Source organism: Mobula birostris, chromosome 22, assembly GCF_030028105.1.
Source record: "Mobula birostris isolate sMobBir1 chromosome 22, sMobBir1.hap1, whole genome shotgun sequence".
Lineage (NCBI taxonomy): Eukaryota > Metazoa > Chordata > Chondrichthyes > Myliobatiformes > Myliobatidae > Mobula > Mobula birostris.
The window spans coordinates 58889607-58908638 of NC_092391.1; the positions used below are offsets into that span (position 1 = coordinate 58889607).

General features: G+C 45.1%; 1 protein-coding gene across 2 annotated transcripts in view; it reads right to left on the reverse strand.

The window, feature by feature from the left end:
• Positions 1-1837: 1837 nt before the first annotated feature.
• Positions 1838-19032, reverse strand: part of pgam5 (PGAM family member 5, serine/threonine protein phosphatase, mitochondrial) — a 35140-nt gene continuing 17945 nt past the window's right edge. The window contains exons 5-6 of one of the 2 annotated variants that reach the window (XM_072240842.1): positions 6984-7117; positions 1838-3297 (exon numbers count right to left, since the gene is read on the reverse strand). In XM_072240842.1, the coding sequence (XP_072096943.1) occupies positions 3150-3297; positions 6984-7117 (282 nt within the window). In that variant the 3' untranslated portion in view covers positions 1838-3149. The remainder of the gene's footprint in view (positions 3298-6983; positions 7118-19032) is intronic. The other variant, XM_072240843.1, reaches the window with a different exon arrangement.

Here is a 19032-nt window from a genome sequence, read left to right on the forward strand (position 1 = left end):
TATATATAGTTAAGTAATGTGTGTGTGTGTGTATATATATATATATGTAGTTAAGTAATGCAAAAATAGAAATAAAAAAAATAGGTAGTGTTCTTAAGTTCAATGATAGCAGAAAGGAAAGAAACTGTTCCTGAATCATTGAGTATGTGTCTTCAGGCTTCTGTACCTCCTCCCTGATGAGAAGAGGGCGTGGCTCCTTGCTGATGGACGCCACCTTCTTGAGGCATCTCCCCCCTTGAAGATAAGTTGAGTGAGCTGGGGCATTTTCTCTATGGAGAACAGGAGGTTGAGAGGTGACTTGATGGAAGTGTAGATCAAGTGGACAACCAGACTTTTTCCCAGAGAGGAACTGGTTAATATGCGAGGGTATAATTGATTGGAGGAAGGTATGGGGAATGTTAGAGGTAAGGTGGTTTTACACGGGTGTGTGGAACGCCTTGCCAGGGGTAAGCTATGTTAGGGACACTAGGAGTTTTGGATAGTTACATTGATGAAAGAAAGGTAGAGGGCTATGTGAGAGGTAAGCATTCGATTGAACTTGGAGTGGGTTAAAGAGTTGGCATAACATCGTAGGCTGAAGGGCCTGTACTGTGCTATGTTCCAAATACTAACATTTTAAATATTTCAAAGAACAAGTGTTATTAAAAAATTCTAAGAATTTAGAAGCGGGCCATAACATATAGGAGCAGAATTTGGCAGCTTGGCCCATCAAGTCTGCTCCACTATTCCATCATGTTTGATTTATTACCCCTCTCAGCTCCCTTCTCCTACAATCTTTGACCCTCCCTGGTTAACCAAAAACCCATCAGCCTCTGCTTTAAATCTACTCAATGACCTTGCCTGCACAGCCACTTGTAACTTATTCCACAGATAAATCACCCTCTGGCTAAATAACTTCTTTCTCATCCCTCTTCTGAGGGGATGTCCTAGTCTGAGTCTGTGCCCTCTGGTCCTAGACTTGTCCACAATAGGAAACATCCCCTTCTTATCCGCTCCATCAGGCCTTTCAATATTCGATGGGTTTCAATGAGATCCCATTCGTTCTTCTAGGTTCCAGCGAGTACAGGCTCAGAACTATCAAATCCTTCCATTCCCAGAGACATTCATGTGAACCTCCTCTGAACTCTCTCCAATACCACCACATCTTCTCCTAGATAAGATCACTGCTCACAATACACCGTGCGGCCCTGCCACCTATCTTTGTGTTGTCTGCAAATTTGGCCACAAAGCCATAAATTCCATCATTCAAATCATTGACATATAATGTGAAAAGCAGTCTCATTGCTGTACAAGACTCCTGGCAAAAATGTCTCAAAAAATAGTGAAATGGGAGGGAAGACAAAGAATTGGTTAAGCAATCTGGTGGAAAATTGTACAAGAACTTGACAAGATTGCATTTAGAGAATAGGAAGGATGCAATTAAGCTAGAGGGTGTAGTTAAGATTCAGAAGGATAGAACATAGAACAGTACAGTGCAGGAACAGGCCCTTTGACCTACAATGTTGGGCTAAACCAGCTGAAATGTAAATCCAACCCCCCCCCCCCCCCAAAATGTAGCAGATTAGTGGTTGGCTGTTTTTGTTTTTAGTGGTTTGGCATAGCACTGAGGGCTCAATGGTTTGTCGTATGCTGCACTGTTTTGTTCAAATTTAATTACAATATTTAAACTACATTTGCACAGGCACATGAATGGGAAAGGTTTTGACAATATGAGACAAATGGGAACAGCCGAGGATCAGTTGGCCTGCAGGGCTTGTTTCTGTGTTATGCAACTGAATTCACTGTAAAAATCACTAGTTGCTCAACCAAATGTCTTGTAAGTATATAACAATAATGCTGCAATTTTGTGTGTTTTTTTTTTAAAAAGTTTATTCATGGGACCCTGTATTCAACATTTGAATATTGCATCGGGAAAGAAGTGACAATCGGGTAAACTGCTTAATGCAGTGACATGATACAAGTTTCAAATGTGATCACCAGGTACTAAAGTTAACACTGATAACTCGTTGCGTATAACCTGGATTCACACCCAACATCATCCTGACCAAGGGTTTAGGCCTTGCATATTGATAACAATTATTTTTAAAATAGTTATGAAGCTCTTTGGATTATAAAGGTGCTGTATTTTACAGCCTCAAAGAGGACCACAACCTTGTCATAGGGTTTGTGCCTCAGTGACCCGGACAGCCTCGTTGGCTGGAGACAGGGTCACCCAAGCCTAACAGGTCAAAGGGTAGAGGCCAGACTAAGGGTGGTCCATCAGTCCTCCGGGTTCAGCTAGGACTAACAACCCTGTCTGGTCAAAAACAAAATAGTTATGGAAACAGCAACGAAGAGTCATCCTACATCTGAGTGAGACGGTATTCCTGAGTCTCCACCCAAGACTTGTGTGACTGACAGTAGTGTCAACTGAGGGGAAGCTACTGACACGATGAAGGAAGCCCTGAACACAGCCAGAGATGGAGGCCCTTCATTGCTGCCTTAAACGCCAGTGGCATAATGGGCAGTAAGTATTTTACAGGTTATCTATGTTTTTCATGGCTTTTAACATGTTGTGAGCTTTGGGGATGGTTCAGTAGTAGGGGCACTGCTGTCTTCTCCACTACTGCTGGAGGATTACGGGAAAGGGGTCGGGAGGGAAGGAAATCCCACCTGACTGCCCCGCATCACCTGCAGTAACTAAACATCGAATCCAGGTGTGCTGAGGTCAGCTAACATTAAACACCAGAAACAGCAAGTCCCTTCCTCAAGTCCAGCTTTGCCCGAGGTTAACACATCTCACTGATTAATTGCATTGGACCAGAGGGGAGCAGGCATTTTAGGAAAATTTTTACTTTTTTTAAAAAACATTGGTGGTAATACTTAGATACCACAAGGCCCATATATTTTTATAAACAAGCTTACAGGAGATGGCCAAATCAAACACATTCACTACGTCAATTATCAGCTGACATAGAACAGTGATTACATCTCACACCCTTTTGCTGGTAGAATATGATTCTAAAATGTGAATTAAAAACAAAACAAAAATAAAAATCTGTAAATATTGCTGCAAGTCGACAGAACAGCCACAGACATCATTTCAAGTACGAGGTAAATATTCTGCACTGTGAAGCATGCATGTTTCCCCCTCCCCCCAACAGTTTCTTTTAACGGGTTAGTTTGTCGGGAGGCATGAAACCCGTATCCCCCAACGTTCGAAGTGCCACCCTTCCGTTCGGCCGAATGGTGAGCCAGGTGATGCTGCCATTGTTCAGACACATTCTCAGCCACCCCTCCGGAGGGAACTGCAAGGCTCTACGCAAAGGGGAGAAGGGCAAGAGTTGAGCCAAGGGTTTATAAAAAACCATAGTTATATCAACAGCAAGGCAGAGTAAAGACAAACCAATTGAGGTAGGTAGGTCCGTCCGCAGATCAGGCACCACCTATGGAAAAAAGTAAACAGTCAACGTTTTGGACTGAGTCGACTGTTTACTCTTTTCCATAGATGCTGCCTGGCATCCTCCAACATTTTGTGAATAGAAACTCAGAAAACCTACAGCACAATACAGGCCCTTCGGCTCACAAACCTGTGCCAAACATATCCTTACCTTAGAACTAATAGGCTTACCCATAGCCCTCTATTTTTCTAAGCTCCATGTATCCATTCAGGAGTCTCTTAAAAGACCCTATTGTTTCTGCCTCCACCACCATCACCAGCAGCCCATTCCACGCACTCAACACTCTCTGCGTAAAAACTTACTCCTGACATCTCCTCTGTACCTTCTTCCAAGCACCTTAAAACTATGCCCTCTTGTGTTAGCCATTTCAGCCCTGGGAAAAAGCCTCTGACTATCCACACAATCAATGCCTCTCATCATCTTATACAGCCCTACCAGGTCAGCTCTTATCCTCTATCACTCCAGGGAGAAAAGACCGAGTTCACTCAACCTATTCTCATAAGGCATGCTCCCCAATCCAGGCAACATCCTTGTAAACCTCCTCTGCACCCTTTCTGTGGTTTCCATGTCCTCCCTGCAGTGAGGCGACCAGAACTGAGCAGAGTACTCCAAGTGGGTCTGACCAGGGTCCTATATAGCTGTAACATTACCTCTCGGCTCTTAAACTCAATCCCACGATTGATGAAGGCTAATGCACCATATGCCTTCTTACCACAGAGTCAACCTGTGTAGTAGCTTTAAGTGTCCCATGGACTCGGACCCCAAGATCCCTCTGATCCTCCACACTGCCAAGAGTCTTGCCATTAATGCTATATTCTGCCATCATATTTGACCTACCAAACTGAACCACCTCACACTTATCTTGGTTGAACTCCATCTGCCACTTCTCAGCCCAGTTTTGCATCCTATCAATGTCCCGATGTAACCTCTAACAGCCCTCCACACTATCGACAAAATCCCCAACCTTTGTGTCATCAGCAAATTTACTAAGGGAACAACATCCTCAACCCTTAAATCCTCCAGAACCTCTCCCATCCTCATTGATGATGCAAAGATCATCGCCAGAGGCTCAGCAATCTCCTCCCTTGCTTCCCACAGTAGCCTGGGGTACATCCCATCCGGTCCCGGTGACTTATCCAACTTGATGCTTTCCAAAAGCTCCAGCACATCCTCTTCCTTAATATCTACATGCTCAAGCTTTTCAGTCCACGGTAAGTCATTCCTACAATCGCCAAGATCCTTTTCCATAGTGAATACTGAAGCAAAGTATTCATTAAGTACTTCTGCCATTTCCTCCGGTTCCATACACACTTTTCCACTGTCACACTTGATTGGTCCTATTCTCCCATGTCTCATCCTCTTGCTCTTCGCATACCTGTAGAATGCCTTGGGGTTTTCCTTAATCTTGTCCGCCAAGGCCTTTTCATGGCCCTTTCTGGCTCTCCTAATTTCACTCTTGAGCTCCTTCCTGCTAGCCTTACAATCTTCTATATCTATATCATTACCTAGTTTTTTGAACCTTTCGTAAGCTCTTCTTCTTGACTAGATTTAAACCAGCCTTTGTACACCACGGTTCCTGTACGCTATCATCCTTTCCGTCTCATTGGAATGTATCTACACAGAACCCCACGCAAATATCCCCTGAATATTTGCCACATTTCTTCCACGCGTTTCCCTGAGAACATCTGTTTCCAATTTATGCTTCCAAGTTCCTGCCTGATAGCCTATTTCCCCTTACAGTTAAACGTTTCCGTAACTTGTCTGTTCCTATTCCGCTCCAATGCTATGGTGAAGGAGATAGAATTGTGATCACTATCTCCAAAATGCTCTCCTACTGAGAGACCTGACACCTGACCAGGTTCATTTCCCAATACCAGATTAAGTACAGCCTCTCCTCTTGTAGGCCTATCTACATATTGTGTCAAGAAACCTTCCTGAACACACCTAACAAACTCCACCCCATCTAAACCCCTCACTCTAGGGAGATGCTAATCAATATTTGGGAAATTAAAATCTCCCACCACAACAACCCTGTTATTATTACTCCTTTCCAGAATCTGTCTCCCTATCTGCTCCTCGATGTCCCTGTTACTATTGGGTGGTCTATAAAAAACACCCAGTAGAGTTATTGACCCCTTCCTGTTCCTAACTTCCACACATAGAAAATCCGTGGACAACCCCTCCAGGACTTCCTCCTTTTCTGCATCTGTGACACTTTCTCTGATCAACAGGGACGCCCCCCCCCCCACCTTTTTTGCCTCCCTCCCTGAATGTTCTTTGGATTTACAGCACCTGCAGATATTCTCTTGTTTGAGGTAGGTAGGTGCTGTTCTTCAAATGAAATTCAACTCTCTTTAATTAAGGAAGTTGCACTGAATTGAGCAGGTTTGTGTACCAGGAGAGATGGGGTAGGGTAGGTTGCACTCATTTCTCCAGAGCTGATAAGAATGAGAAGTGAACTCACTAAAACAAATGTGGAAGAATTAGTACAGTTGATTTAGGCAAGATATTTTTCCTGTTTGAATAGTACAGCTGGGGATATAACTGTTTCAAACTAAAAGGCTAGCTACTTGAGGTAAAACTGTTCAGAGGTTGGTTTCATTGGAATTCTCTATCCTGGAAATCTGTGGCAGCTCACTTCTCTAAAGTGTTAACAATAAACAATAGGTGCAGAAGTAGACCATTCGGCCCTTCGAGACTGCACCGCCAACACTAGATATTAAAGGACTCAACAGATATGGGGACAGAATGGGAAATTACTGTTGGAGGCAGATCCCTAGTTCAGGTTCTCTACCGCAAGTTGTGGATGTCACTTCATCAAATATATCAAAGAATTAAACTTCTAGACACAAAAAAAGCAGAGAAAATCAGGCGTGATCTTATCAAATGTTGGAACAGGTTCAAATGTTGTCAATTTTTCCCATTACTTAGATTAAGTTCACTGAGAGTAATTCTCACTTTCCCACAAAACAGATTCCATATACCTTTGCATTTTTTGTTTAAGAAATTGCAAGCATGGCAAAAAAAAAGGCAATGATAAATTAGACTCATTTTACTTGATCACGTTATTATGCTGTGAGGCATGTGTGAATCTCAACAGTACATTGAGTGGTACATGCCAATTTTTATTTTGAGATACAACGCGGAACGTGCCCTCCCAGCCCTTCGAGCCACGCTGCCCAGCAACCCCCGATTTAACAGCCTAATCACAGGACAATTTACAGTGATCAATCAACCTACCAACCGACACATCTTTGGACTGTAGCAGGAAACCCACACATTCCATGGGGAGGACATGCAAGTCACATAGAGGACACTGGGATTGAACTAACTCCGACATCCCCAATCGTAACAGCTTAACCTACTCCAAGGTCAACCTAACTCCTCCCTCCCACACAGCACTCCGCTTTTCTTTAGAAATTATAATATTCAAAATCTGAAGTTAGAGTCAATTTGTTAAACTGGACTCCATTCAACATTAATTTCCAAGCCTTGCACAATGTCTATACTCTCTCTCAGCAAATACCACGGAACATCAATTACCTGCAAACGAAATAGCGGATTACATTTGCGTGACAGACGATGATCTCATAACTGTCATTCTGTTGCTTCAAGTCAGCTCTGTGGATATAGCGACGGAAGGCAGCTTCAATCCTCGCACCATCTTCATGATACTGCTGAAGACATGTAGGCACATGTAAACCACTAAAACACACACTCAGACCGGCCAGTAATGCTCAGAAAATCCTGGAAGGAGATTTCAGCCACATTCGACGCACCCCCCCCATCCCCGCCCACTCTCAATAACTTCCCAGAATAAATTCTACGTGCATCACACCAAATTACATGGACTAATGCTGAGACATATGAATCTCAACAGCCTTTTAACAGTACATCTCAAATATATATACCTTATCAATCCCAAAGGAAATTACAGTGTCACAGTAGCATTACAAGTGCACAGGTATAAATATTAGAAGAGAAGTAGAAACAATAAAAATAAATTACCACAGTCTAACAAGAGGGAGTCATCACTTCCCCAGCTGTAGGAACATAGAAAACCTACAGCACAATACAGGCCCTTCGGCCCACAAAGCTGTGCCGAACATGTTCCTACCTTAGAAATTACCTAGGGTTACCCATAGCCCTCCATTTTTCGAAGGTCCATGTACCTGTCCAGCAGTCTCTTAACAGACCCCATCTTAGATTAGATTAGATTCAACTTTATTGTCATTGTGCTGAGTACAGATACAAAGCCAATGAAATGCATTTAGCATCTGACCAGAAATGCAGAGAATAATCTTATTTACAAAATAACTGCGAATAAAAAAGTGCTACAGCACACAAATATGAAAGTACTGAGACAGTACAATATGGGTGCAGTACTGCTTAGCACTGTGATGTGAGGTTCAGCAGGGTCACAGCCTCAGGGAAGAAGCTCTTCCTGTGCCTGCTGGTGCGGGAGCAGAGGCTCCTGTAGCACCTACCGGATGGGAGGAGAGTAAAAAGTCCATGGTTAGGGTGAGATGCATCCCTGATAATGCTTTTCACCCTGCCCAGGCAGTGTTTATGGTAGATGTTCTCAATGGTGGGCAATTGGGTGCCGATAATCCGCTGGGCAGTTTCACCACACGCTGGAGTGCGTTGTGGTCCGATACGGGGCAATTGCCATACCACACTGAGATTCAGTTGGTAAGTATGCTCTCAATGGTACAGCGGTAAAAGTCCGTCAGTATCCTGGGACTTTCTTGATGCTCCGCAGGAAATAAAGGTGCTGTTGTGCCTTTTTGATCAGGATGGAGCAGTTCAGGGACCAGGTGAGATCCTCGGAAATGTGAACACCAAGGAATTTGAAGCTTGATACACGCTCCACTACAGTTCCGTTGATGTAGATGGGGACGTGAGTGTGACGTATCCACCTCCTACGCACTTGTATATTATATTATCTTGTACAGGTTGACTCATTACAGAGCCCAAGGGCCGAGGGTAAGAATGAACTGAAATAGCGCTCTTTGGAGCCGCGCAGCTGTCTTAGTCTATTAATAAAAGTGCTCTTCTGTTCAGCCAAGGTGGCATGCTGAGGGTGAGAAACATTGTCCAGAATTGCCAGGATTTTCCACAAGGTCCTTTGTTCTACCACAGCCTCCAGTATGGCCAGTTTGATTGCTATAACAGAACCAGCTTTTCTAATCAGTTCATTGATCATGTTGGCATCACCCATGTTGATGCCATTGCCCCAGCACACCACCACATAGAAGATGGTACTGGTGACAACAGACTGGTAGAACATGTGAAGGGGAGGCCTGCATACTCCAAAGGACCTCAGATCCGCAGGAAGTAGAGGTGATTCTGGCTCTTCGTGTACACAGCCTCTGTGTTGGTGCTCCACTCAAGTCTGTCATCCAGGTGCACCCCCAGGTACTTGTAGGTCCGCAACATCAATAGTAACAGGGAGCAGCGCAGGCTTAGGCTTCCTAAAGCATCCATCATCTCCTTTGTCTTACTGATGTTGAGCTGCTGATGACCCAGCTTGCACCATTCAACAAAGTCCTTCACCAGCACCCTGTATTCATCCTCCTGTCTTCTCTTCATAGACCCAACTACTGCTGAGTCATCAAAGAACTTCTACAGATGAGATGACTCAGTGTTGTATCTAAAGTCCGAGTATACAGGATAAACTGGAAGGGAGCCAATGCAGTCCCCTGTGGGGCCCCGGTGCTGCTTACAGCCATGTCTGACACACAGATCTGAAGCCTCACAATCTGTGGTCTGCCAGTCAGGTAGTCCATTGCCCAGGAAACAATGGAAGTGTCAATCTGCATTGAAAGAAGCTTTTCCCCCAGCAATGAGGGCTATATTCTATTGAAGGCACTTGAGAAATCAAAAACATATCATCCTCACAGTGCTGCCCTGCTTATCCAAATGGGAGCTGGCTCTGTTCAGCAGGTAGATGACAGCATCGTCAACTCCAGTGTGCTCCTGGTAGGCAGACCGCAGGGGATTGAGGGCCGATCTGACCAGGGGTCAGAGGTGAGCCAGGGCCAGCCTCTCTAGAGTATTCACAATGTGTGAGGTCAGGGCCACTGGATGGTATTCATTCAAGACTTTCGGTTGGCCCTTCGTGAGTACTGGGGCCACACAGAACACTTTCCAGAGTTGGGACACTTTCCAGGCGGAGACTCAGATTGAACTCCCCACAGCTGCTCAGCACACTTCTTCAGGACCTTGGGGTTCACACCATCCGGTCCCAGTGCTTTGCCGTGTCGGAGTTTCCCCAGAGCCCCTCTCACCTGCTCAGCAGTGAAGTTGAGTCCACAATGATTGGGGAGTTGGTGGAAGGTGGGGTCTGGGAGAGGTGAAGATTGAGACGATAGCAGTTGGTACACCCTATCCTCATTATATGCGTCTTCAGACTATGCGGATTCACAATTATGCGAGGAACCTATTTCTACCAACGTCTCGTTATATGCGTCCAAAATTCACAGTTATGCAAGGAGCACTGCCTTCTCGTCAATACAAGTCAGGTGTGCGCGCCTCACAGTCTCTCTCCTGCCACTCTCACATTGGTTTTGGCAAGGTGTGGATGCGCCATCTTAAACTTTTGTTGGTTTTACCTATGGTGCAGTGAATTTGTGCTTGAAATATTTAACTATGCTTCCTAAGCATCCAATGTCATGTCTTGGGCTGTCAGCCGAGCGGCAGAGAACCGCTGTAACACTTGGAAAAAAAGTTGGAAATTATAAACATTGCGGCATCAGCTGAAGGTAACACAGCTCTGGGACGCTACTACCGGGAACAGAATCTTGCCTTTAAAGTTCTTTTGTTGCTTGACAATGCGCCAGCCCATCCTAAACATTTGGACAGCATTCATCCTAACATAGCAGTGCGCTTCCTGCCGCCTAACACAACATCGCTGATTCAACCACTCGACCTGTGTGATCCACATTCAAGGCATACGTTTTTTTTTACGGTGAACTATCTCTCAGATGCTGCAAGCAGCAGACGATTTTGAAAATCCCGGGAGTTTACCAACGGTGAGGGAATGGTGGAAGCCGGAACACTTGGCACAAATGGCGATGGACATGGACCCAAGTTTAGGACGGAGTCAGTATTTCAGTCGTTCCCTGCCGTCAACCCTTCTTCCCTACAAGCAAATTTCTATGGAGGTGTGGATGGTAGATGCAGGGCAAGTAAGGGATGTAGACGGTGGTAGCCTGTTTTATTCATCCACATGTTGAATTGGAGGAGGGGGGCATGTTGGTGCTGTGAACAGGAGGGCAATTTTTGGTTTAACTCATTAGCCCATTCACAGCTGCATTCTGAGGCTCAGTGCTGTTCTTCATGCCTCTCCACACCTCCCATGTGCTACTCTGCTCAAGCTCTCTCCTGAATTTCTCTTTAGCCACCTTCATCTTCTCCTTTAGCTCCCTCTGCACGTTTCAATTCCTCCGTCTCCTGATCCAAGGGCTCACTTTTTGTGATGGAGAAGAGCCTTCAGGTCACTGGTGACCCAGAGGGAAGCAGCGAACAGTCCTTGGTGGCATTATAGCGTCCACACAGAAGCTGATGTAGTCGGTGATGCAATCAGTAAGAACATTACAGCACAGTACAGGTCTTTCAGCCCACGATGTGCAGACTTTTTAAACCTACTCCAAGGTCAATCTAATCCTTCCCTCCCACATAGCCCTCCATTTTTCAATCACACATGTACCATCTAAGAGTTTCTTAACTGTCCCTAATGTATCCGTCTCTACCATCACTCCTAGCAGTGCATCTATTAAAAAAAAACTACCTCTGACATTCCCCCTCCATACTTCCCTCTAACCACCTTAAAAGTGCGATCTTATGCACCTCTATGAAGACTTCTCTCATCTTCCTTCGCTCTAAGGAGAAAAGCTATAGCTCGTTCAACCTTTCCTCATAAGACATGTTCTCTAATCGAGGCAGCATCCTGGTAAATCTCTGTGCCCTCTCAAAGCTGCCATATCCTCCCAATGATGAGGCGACCAGAATTGAACACAATACTCCAAGTATTAGCAACACACAAAGTTGCTGGTGAACACAGCAGGCCAGGTAGCATCTCTAGGATGAGGTACAGTCGACGTTTCAGGCCGAGACCCTTTGTCAGGACTGGCGAAGGGTCTCGGCCTGAAACGTCGACTGTACCTCTTCCTAGAGATGCTGCCTGGCCTGCTGCGTCCACCAGCAACTTTGATGTGTGTTGCTTGAATTTCCAGCATCTGCAGAATTCCTGTTGTTTGCGTTTTAAAACTCCAAGTATTATAGAGTTACATTCTTGAACTCAGTCACCCAGTAATGAAGGCCAACACACCATACACCTTCTTAACCACTCTATCAAAGTGTGAAAGTGTGGCAACTTTGAGGGATCTGTGGACCTAGACCCCAAGATCCCTCTGTTCCTCAACACTGCTCAGAATCTTGGCATTAATCTTCAAGTTCAACCTTCCAAAGTGTATCATATCACACTTTCCTGGGTTGAAGTCCATCTTTCTCTTCTCAGCCCAGCTCTGCATCCTGTCAATGTCCCGTGATAGCTTACGGCAGCCTTCTACACTATCCACAACACCAACAACCTTAGTGTCATCTGACATCCATTAGAAATGCAGATGGTCATTTGGATATTCAAGGTCAGCAGGGCTTTGTGTGTGGGAAGTCCCAGAGTCACCAAGCACTGCAGCACAGAAACAGGCACTTCAGCTATGTGTTATTTTGCCAAGTCCCACTGACATGCATCTGGACCATAACTCTCCATATGCCTCCCATCCACATACTCCTCCAAATGTCTTTGTTTTATACAAAGACAAACTCAAAATTTCCTGCCTAACATTATGGGCTCTGTTGTATGACATGGGTGATTATGCTCTTTGACCATGATTGTTCTTGGCAAATTCTTCCTACAGAAGTGGTTTGCCATTGCCAACTTCTGGGCAGTGGGCAATGACCCCGGTCATTATAAATACTCTCGCCACTGATTAATATGGTGAGTGCAAACCTGCCTTTTGCAGATCAAAACCTACCCCGGGGACCAAGATCATCTCAATCCTCAGTAAGGGGATTGGGGAGGGGTGAATAGGTTTTCCTTGCCCATATATGTGTGTGTACGTATATATATCTGAAAAAATAACTGATATCCCTAGCTTTGCCAACTGTCAACATAATCAAACACTGAATATCTAAAAGTCCAAAACAATTAGAAAAATGTTTTAAGAAATAAAAAATTAACACAAAAAAATCCATTTTTTGAAACAATACGAGATTGTTATATTTGCATTGCTGCCTTGAAATTGATGCTTTCCTTTGGAATAGTCCTCCAAGAGGACCACAAACTTGTCGTTGGGTTTGGAGGCTTGTGTGCCTCAATGACCCGGGGAGCTATGCTGGCTGGAGTCAGGGCTTTATGCTTTGGCTCTTGGCAGGGTCACCCATGCCAAACAGGTCAAAGGGTAGAGGCCAGACTAAGACTGGTCCACCGGTCCTTCAGGTTTAGGGGTTCAGCTCAGGGCTAACAACCCTAACTGGCCAAACAAAATTGTTATGGAAACAGCAATGAAGAATCCTTCTATATCTGAGTGTGACAGTATTCCTGAGTTTCTACTCAGGACTTGCATGACTAACAGTAGTGAAAGCCAGAGGAAGCTACTGACACTGCAGGAAGCCCTGAACACCACCAGAAATGGAGGACCTTCATTGTTGTCCTAAACACCAGCGGCACAATGGGCCCTGAGTAGGTATTGGAATCGATGGAAACCATGTCCCTGAAGCAGGTCTACCCCAAACAAGGTCCCACAGGCAGGTCTTTGAGCAATGGTGCTTCACCACTGGGCCCCATGGGAAGTCTAAAATCTAAGCAATCAAAGCAAGGTCGGTGGAAAGTGGCCAAGAAATTCCGGAGCTCCATAGTCCAGTACATTTCCCTTCAAAATGGATTTATTGAGATAGTATGGGATAGACCCTTTAAGTCTAGGGTTGTTGGTTAGCTCAGCAACCCTGGACTAATCGCGGGATGATTTACAAATGACCAATCAAATCTGCTCCATTCCATGCAACTGCAACACACATAAAAATTGCTGGTGAACGCAGCAGGCCAGAAGCATCGGGAGCACCGGACACCATTCAGGGCCCCAGACAGTCCTTCCAGGTGAGGCGACACTTCACCTGTGAGTCAGCTGGAGTGATATACTGCGTCCGGTGCTCCTGATGTGGCCTTCTATATATTGGTGAGACCCGACGCAGACTGGGAGACCGCTTTGCTGAACACCTACACTCTATCCGCCAGAGAAAGCAGGATCTCCCAGTGGCCACACATTTTAATTCCACGTCCCATTCCCATTCTGATATGTCTATCTATGGCCTCCTCTACTGTCAAGATGAAGCCACACTCAGGTTGGAGGAACAACACCTTACATTTCGTCTGGGTAGCCTCCAACCTGATGGCATGAACATTGACTTCTCTAACTTCCGCTAATGCCCCACCTCCCCCTCGTACCCCATCCGTTATTTATCTATCTTTTATTATTTTTTCTTCTTTCTCTCTCCTTTTACTCCCCCTGTCCCTCTCACTATACTCCTTGCCCATCCTCTGGGCTCCCTCCCCCCCAACTTTCCTTCTCCCTGGGCCTCCTGTCCCATGATCCTCTCATATCCCCTTTGCCAATCACCTGTCCAGCTCTTGGCTCCATCCCTCCCCCTCCTGTCTTCTCCTATCATTTTGGATCTCCCCCTCCCCCTCCCACTTTCACATCTCTTACTCACTCTTCCTTCAGTTAGTCCTGACGAAGGGTCTTGGCCCGAAATGTTGACTGTACCTCTTCCTAGAGATGCTGCCTGGCCTGCTGCGTTCACCAGTATTTTTTATGTGTGTTGCTTGAATTTCCAGCATCTGCAGATTTCCTCGTGTCTGCTCCATTCCATCACGTTTTACAACCGTGTAGGCACATGATCATATGTTACTGAAGTAAAGGGCAAGTTTAAAGCCCCTTTTTCTGATTCTGCACAGATCAGATCATTTCAGAAGCAGCTTCTTCCCCTCCACCACCAGATTTCTGAATGGACACTCAAACAACCCAAGAACAGCCTCAATATTTTCTGCTCTCTTTTTTGCACTAATTTAATTTGATTAAATACACATATAAATACCTACATATACCCACACAAAATTTCACAATATGTCAGTAATATTAAACCCAATTCTGATTCAATGGTTCCATTTGATATCAGAGAATGTATACAGTATACAACTTGAAATTCTTACTCTTCACAGACAATGAAACAGAAGAAAATCCCCAAATAACGAATGACAGAAAAAAAAACTTAAGAATCCCAAAGGCCCGACCCCCTCCTACACACAAGCGGCAGCAAATCAGCAGCAAACCCCACCCCATTTATTCCAGCAGAAAGCACCAAGACTGCCACCAGCCACCATGCAAACAACAACAAAGCCCCAAAGACAGACCGTGGTCTGCAGTACACCAAAAACTACTGTCCACCCCAACAGTTCAACATTTCTCTCAGTAACAAGGGAGAGAGTTATATCACTCCTTCCACAGCGAGAGGGGAGACAAACAGTCACCGTTTCAGTGTTACAGTCTGCAGATTTGATCAACCAAAAAGCCCATTTCTATGCTTAGATGAATGAGTTTTTGTACCATTTGCAAACAAATGCCTTTGTTTCCTCAATCACTGTTATGACTCAGAGACCCGCCTGACGTGCAGAAGCTGCTATCTGACTCACTGAAACCGCAGCAGTTATTAATGGCGTTATGTTACAGACAAAATCTCCACTCCATCTAAATCCCCTGTAGATCTCCCATAATATCGCTGAGGGAAGGTCAAATTATGATTACTACTCTCTAAAGGCAACTCGTGAATATTGAAGGAAGTTTTAATCTGATAAGTGTGAAAAGTCAGCCATTTAATGGCAAATATGCAAACACTGTTTACAACATTCAGTTGAATGCCTCTGGGTCAGAGCAGCCAGTCATAAAGGAAATAGGTTTTCTGTCCAAACAATTTCTTCCGTTGAGAATAAAACAACAGAGATTTGCAAGGTGAAAGTAGATGTATACAGATAATTCTGCACCAACATTGTATTTCATTCACTGTGGATAACAAACAGCCAATGATTAAATGTTAAGAGGCAAGGGAAAATCTGCAGATGCTGGAATTCCAAGCAACACACAAAGTGCTGGAGGAACTCAGCAGGCCAGGCAGAATCTATGGGAAAGAGTACAGTCGACATTTCAGGCCAAGACCCTTCATCAGGACTCAATGAGGCCTTGATGAAGGGTCTCGGCTCGAAACATTGACTGTACTCTTTTTTCCATAGCTGCTGAGTTCTTCCAGCATTTTGTGTGTGTTTATTATAATTCAAAGGCTTAGAATGCACTCAAATCCTTTCATATATTCTGTAGAGTTATTCAGCATCATGGAACAGCCTGATAAAGACTCTCCAGCCCAATAAATCCATGCAAACCAGGGCATCCACCCAGCTGATCCCAATTACCTGCATTTGGTCCATAAGACCGTAAGGTACAGGAGCAGAATTAGGCCATTTGGCCCATTGAATCTGCTCTGCCATTTTGCATTGGCTGATCCATTTCCCCCTCAGCCCCAATCTCCTGCCTATATCTTCATGCCCTGACTAATCAAGCTATCAACATCTGCCTTAAATATACCCAATGACTTGGCCTCCACACAAACCTGTAGTAATGAATTCCACAGAATCACCACTCTCTGGCTAAGGACATTCCTCCTCATCTCCCTTCTAAAAGGACATCCCTCTTTACTGAGGCTCTGTCCTCTGGTATTAAGACTTCTCCCACCACAGGAAACATCCTTTCCACATCCACTCTAACAAGGCCTCTATCTCTCCAAGCCCTGCCCCTCCAAGTACTTCTTACATGATACCATTGGACCTGGCTCGACCACTACCTCTGGAAGCTTGCTCAAGTACTCAGCATCCTCTGCCCCTCAGGTCCCCTTCAAACCTTTCCCCTCTCGCCCTAAATCTATGCTCTGTAGGTTTTGAATTCCTCTACCTGGGATCTACCTTATCTAAACCTCTCAGAATTGTAAGTGTTTCTGTAAGATCACCTCTTATCCTTTATTCCAGAGGATGAAGACCTAGGCTGGCCAACCTTTCCCTATAACTCAGGCCCTTTGGTCCTGGCAACAAATTTTTTTATGCACTCTCTCCAGTTTAACCATGTCTTTCTATAACAGGGTGACCAAAAGCGTACACAGTTCTCCAAGTGTGACCTTACCAATTACTTATACAGCTGCAACGTGACGTCCCAACTCCTACGCTCAGTTCCCTGACCAGTGAAGGTAAACGCTTTTTCTCACCATCCTCTCTGTTATGCCACCTTCAATGTACAATTGACATGTGCACCCAAGTCCCTCTGTTCCATTACATTCCCCGGTTCCCCACCTTGAGCCCCTCTGTTGGTCAGAGTTGACCACGGATGTGTGTCCCTGCTGTCCGTGTGATACACAAGCTGGAGCAGTACCATATGGAGAACAAGCTGTTGCTCATGCAACAGGCTCCCTCTCTCCACGCAGCTTTGGTGAATCCAAAGGAATGGCAGAGACCGATACAGTTTGGTGCCAGCGGCGTCGCAGTCAGCACTGGACTCAAAGTCCGACTGCCTTAGCGATCTTTCCTCAGGGTTTTCTCCCAAAGCCTTCCTCACGAGTGGGTACAGCCACAAGGCAGCAGAGGTTTGAGATCAGAGTTTACCTTCTCCTAGATCAGCACCATCTGCCCAAAGTGATTGGTTTTAAGGTGCCAGGAACCCACCTTCACCCTTTTTCTTGTCAGGAGAAATGATCAGTAGCCCGGTGCAGACCCATGCAGTTTGGCATCAGTGTGATCACAAGAACTCAGTGTGGGACTGCCTTGGACACCCCGGCTCCAGATTAGTAGCTAGCCACACATCGAGGCCAGGAGCTGGACTTGATTGTCAGAGGCTGTTTGAGATCACGCCATTAGAAACTTATTCCCACTACCTCCCCCTGGCTATAACAACTTGAAGGAGCCAATGGTAGGTGCACTGTTATTCACAGTACACATCCTACACTGCTCTATCTTTCCAAAATGCATCACCTCACACCTAATTAATCTGCCATTTCTCAATCTATTTCCCCTACTGAAGAACCCCCTGTAATCTTTGATAACCTTCTTCACTGTCAACACCACTACCTAATCTTATGTGATCCACAAACTTACTGTTCAAGCCTTCTGCAATCATGTCCAAATCACTTATATAAATAGCAAATAAACAGGGTCCAAACATGGACCCTGTGGCACGCCACGAGATACCAGCCTCCAGTCCAAACAACAATCTTTAACCAGCACCCTCTGTTTCCTATCTCCGAGCCAAATTTGAACCCAACTCGCTGAACCGAGCTGTCTCTAGATTCCATGCGACCTAAGTTTCCTGACAATCCTATCATATAGAACCTTGTCAAAGGCCTTGCAGACAACACCCAATACCCTACCCTCATCTACCTTTATGATTACCTCTTCAAAACACTCTGAAATGTTTGTCAAGCAGGACTATGAAAGGAAGGTTATCAAATCTTGCAGTGGGATCTGGATCAGCTGGAAAAATGGGCTGAAAATTGCAGACGGAATAGGGTCACACTAACTGTTACACTCCCTTGGCACCATTAACTGTACCTTACAGTGAACAACAGGGCGCTGAGGAGTGTGGTAGAACATAGGGATCTGGGAACACAGACCCATTATTCCTTGAACATGGTGTCAGAGGTAGGTAGGGTCGTAAAGAGAGGTTTTTGGCATATTGGCTTTCATAAATCTGTTTATTGAATACAGGAGATGGGATGTTATGTTGAAGTTGTACTAGACATTGGTAAGGCCTAATTTGGAGTATCGTGTGTAGTTTTGATCACCTACCGACAGGAAAGATGTCAATAAGCTTAAAAACTGCACAGAAAGTTGACAAAGGACATTGAGGACCCGGGTTATTGGGAAAGGTTGAAGAGGTTAGGATTTTATTCCCTGCAGCATAAAAGACTGAGGCGAGATTTGATAGAGGTATACAAAATGATGAGGAGTACAGACAGGGTAAATGCAAGCAGGCTTCCCCCCCTCAGGTTGGGTGAGACAAGAACTGGAGGTCGTAGGTTAAGGGTGAAAGGTGAAATGTTTAAGGGGAACATGGTCACTCAGAGGGTGGTGAGAGCTGCCAGCGGCTGCAGGCTTGACTGCCACATTTAAGTTTGGTTAGGTACATGGATGGGAGGGGTATGGTCCAGATGCATGTTGATGGGACTAGGCACACTAGCAATTTGGCACGAACTAGATGGGCTGAAGGGCCTTTTTCTGTGCTGTATTGCTGACCCTACTACCATCAAGGAGGAAGGACAGGAGCCTGAAGACACACACATCCACGCAATAATTTCTTCCTGTCTGCCATCAGATTTCTGAATGGTCTGTGAACACTCCCTCACTATTGCTCATTTTCATTTAGTTTTTATTGTAACCTACAGTAATTTGTTACAGCTGTCACAAAACAACACATTCCACGACAACGTCAGTGACACTAAA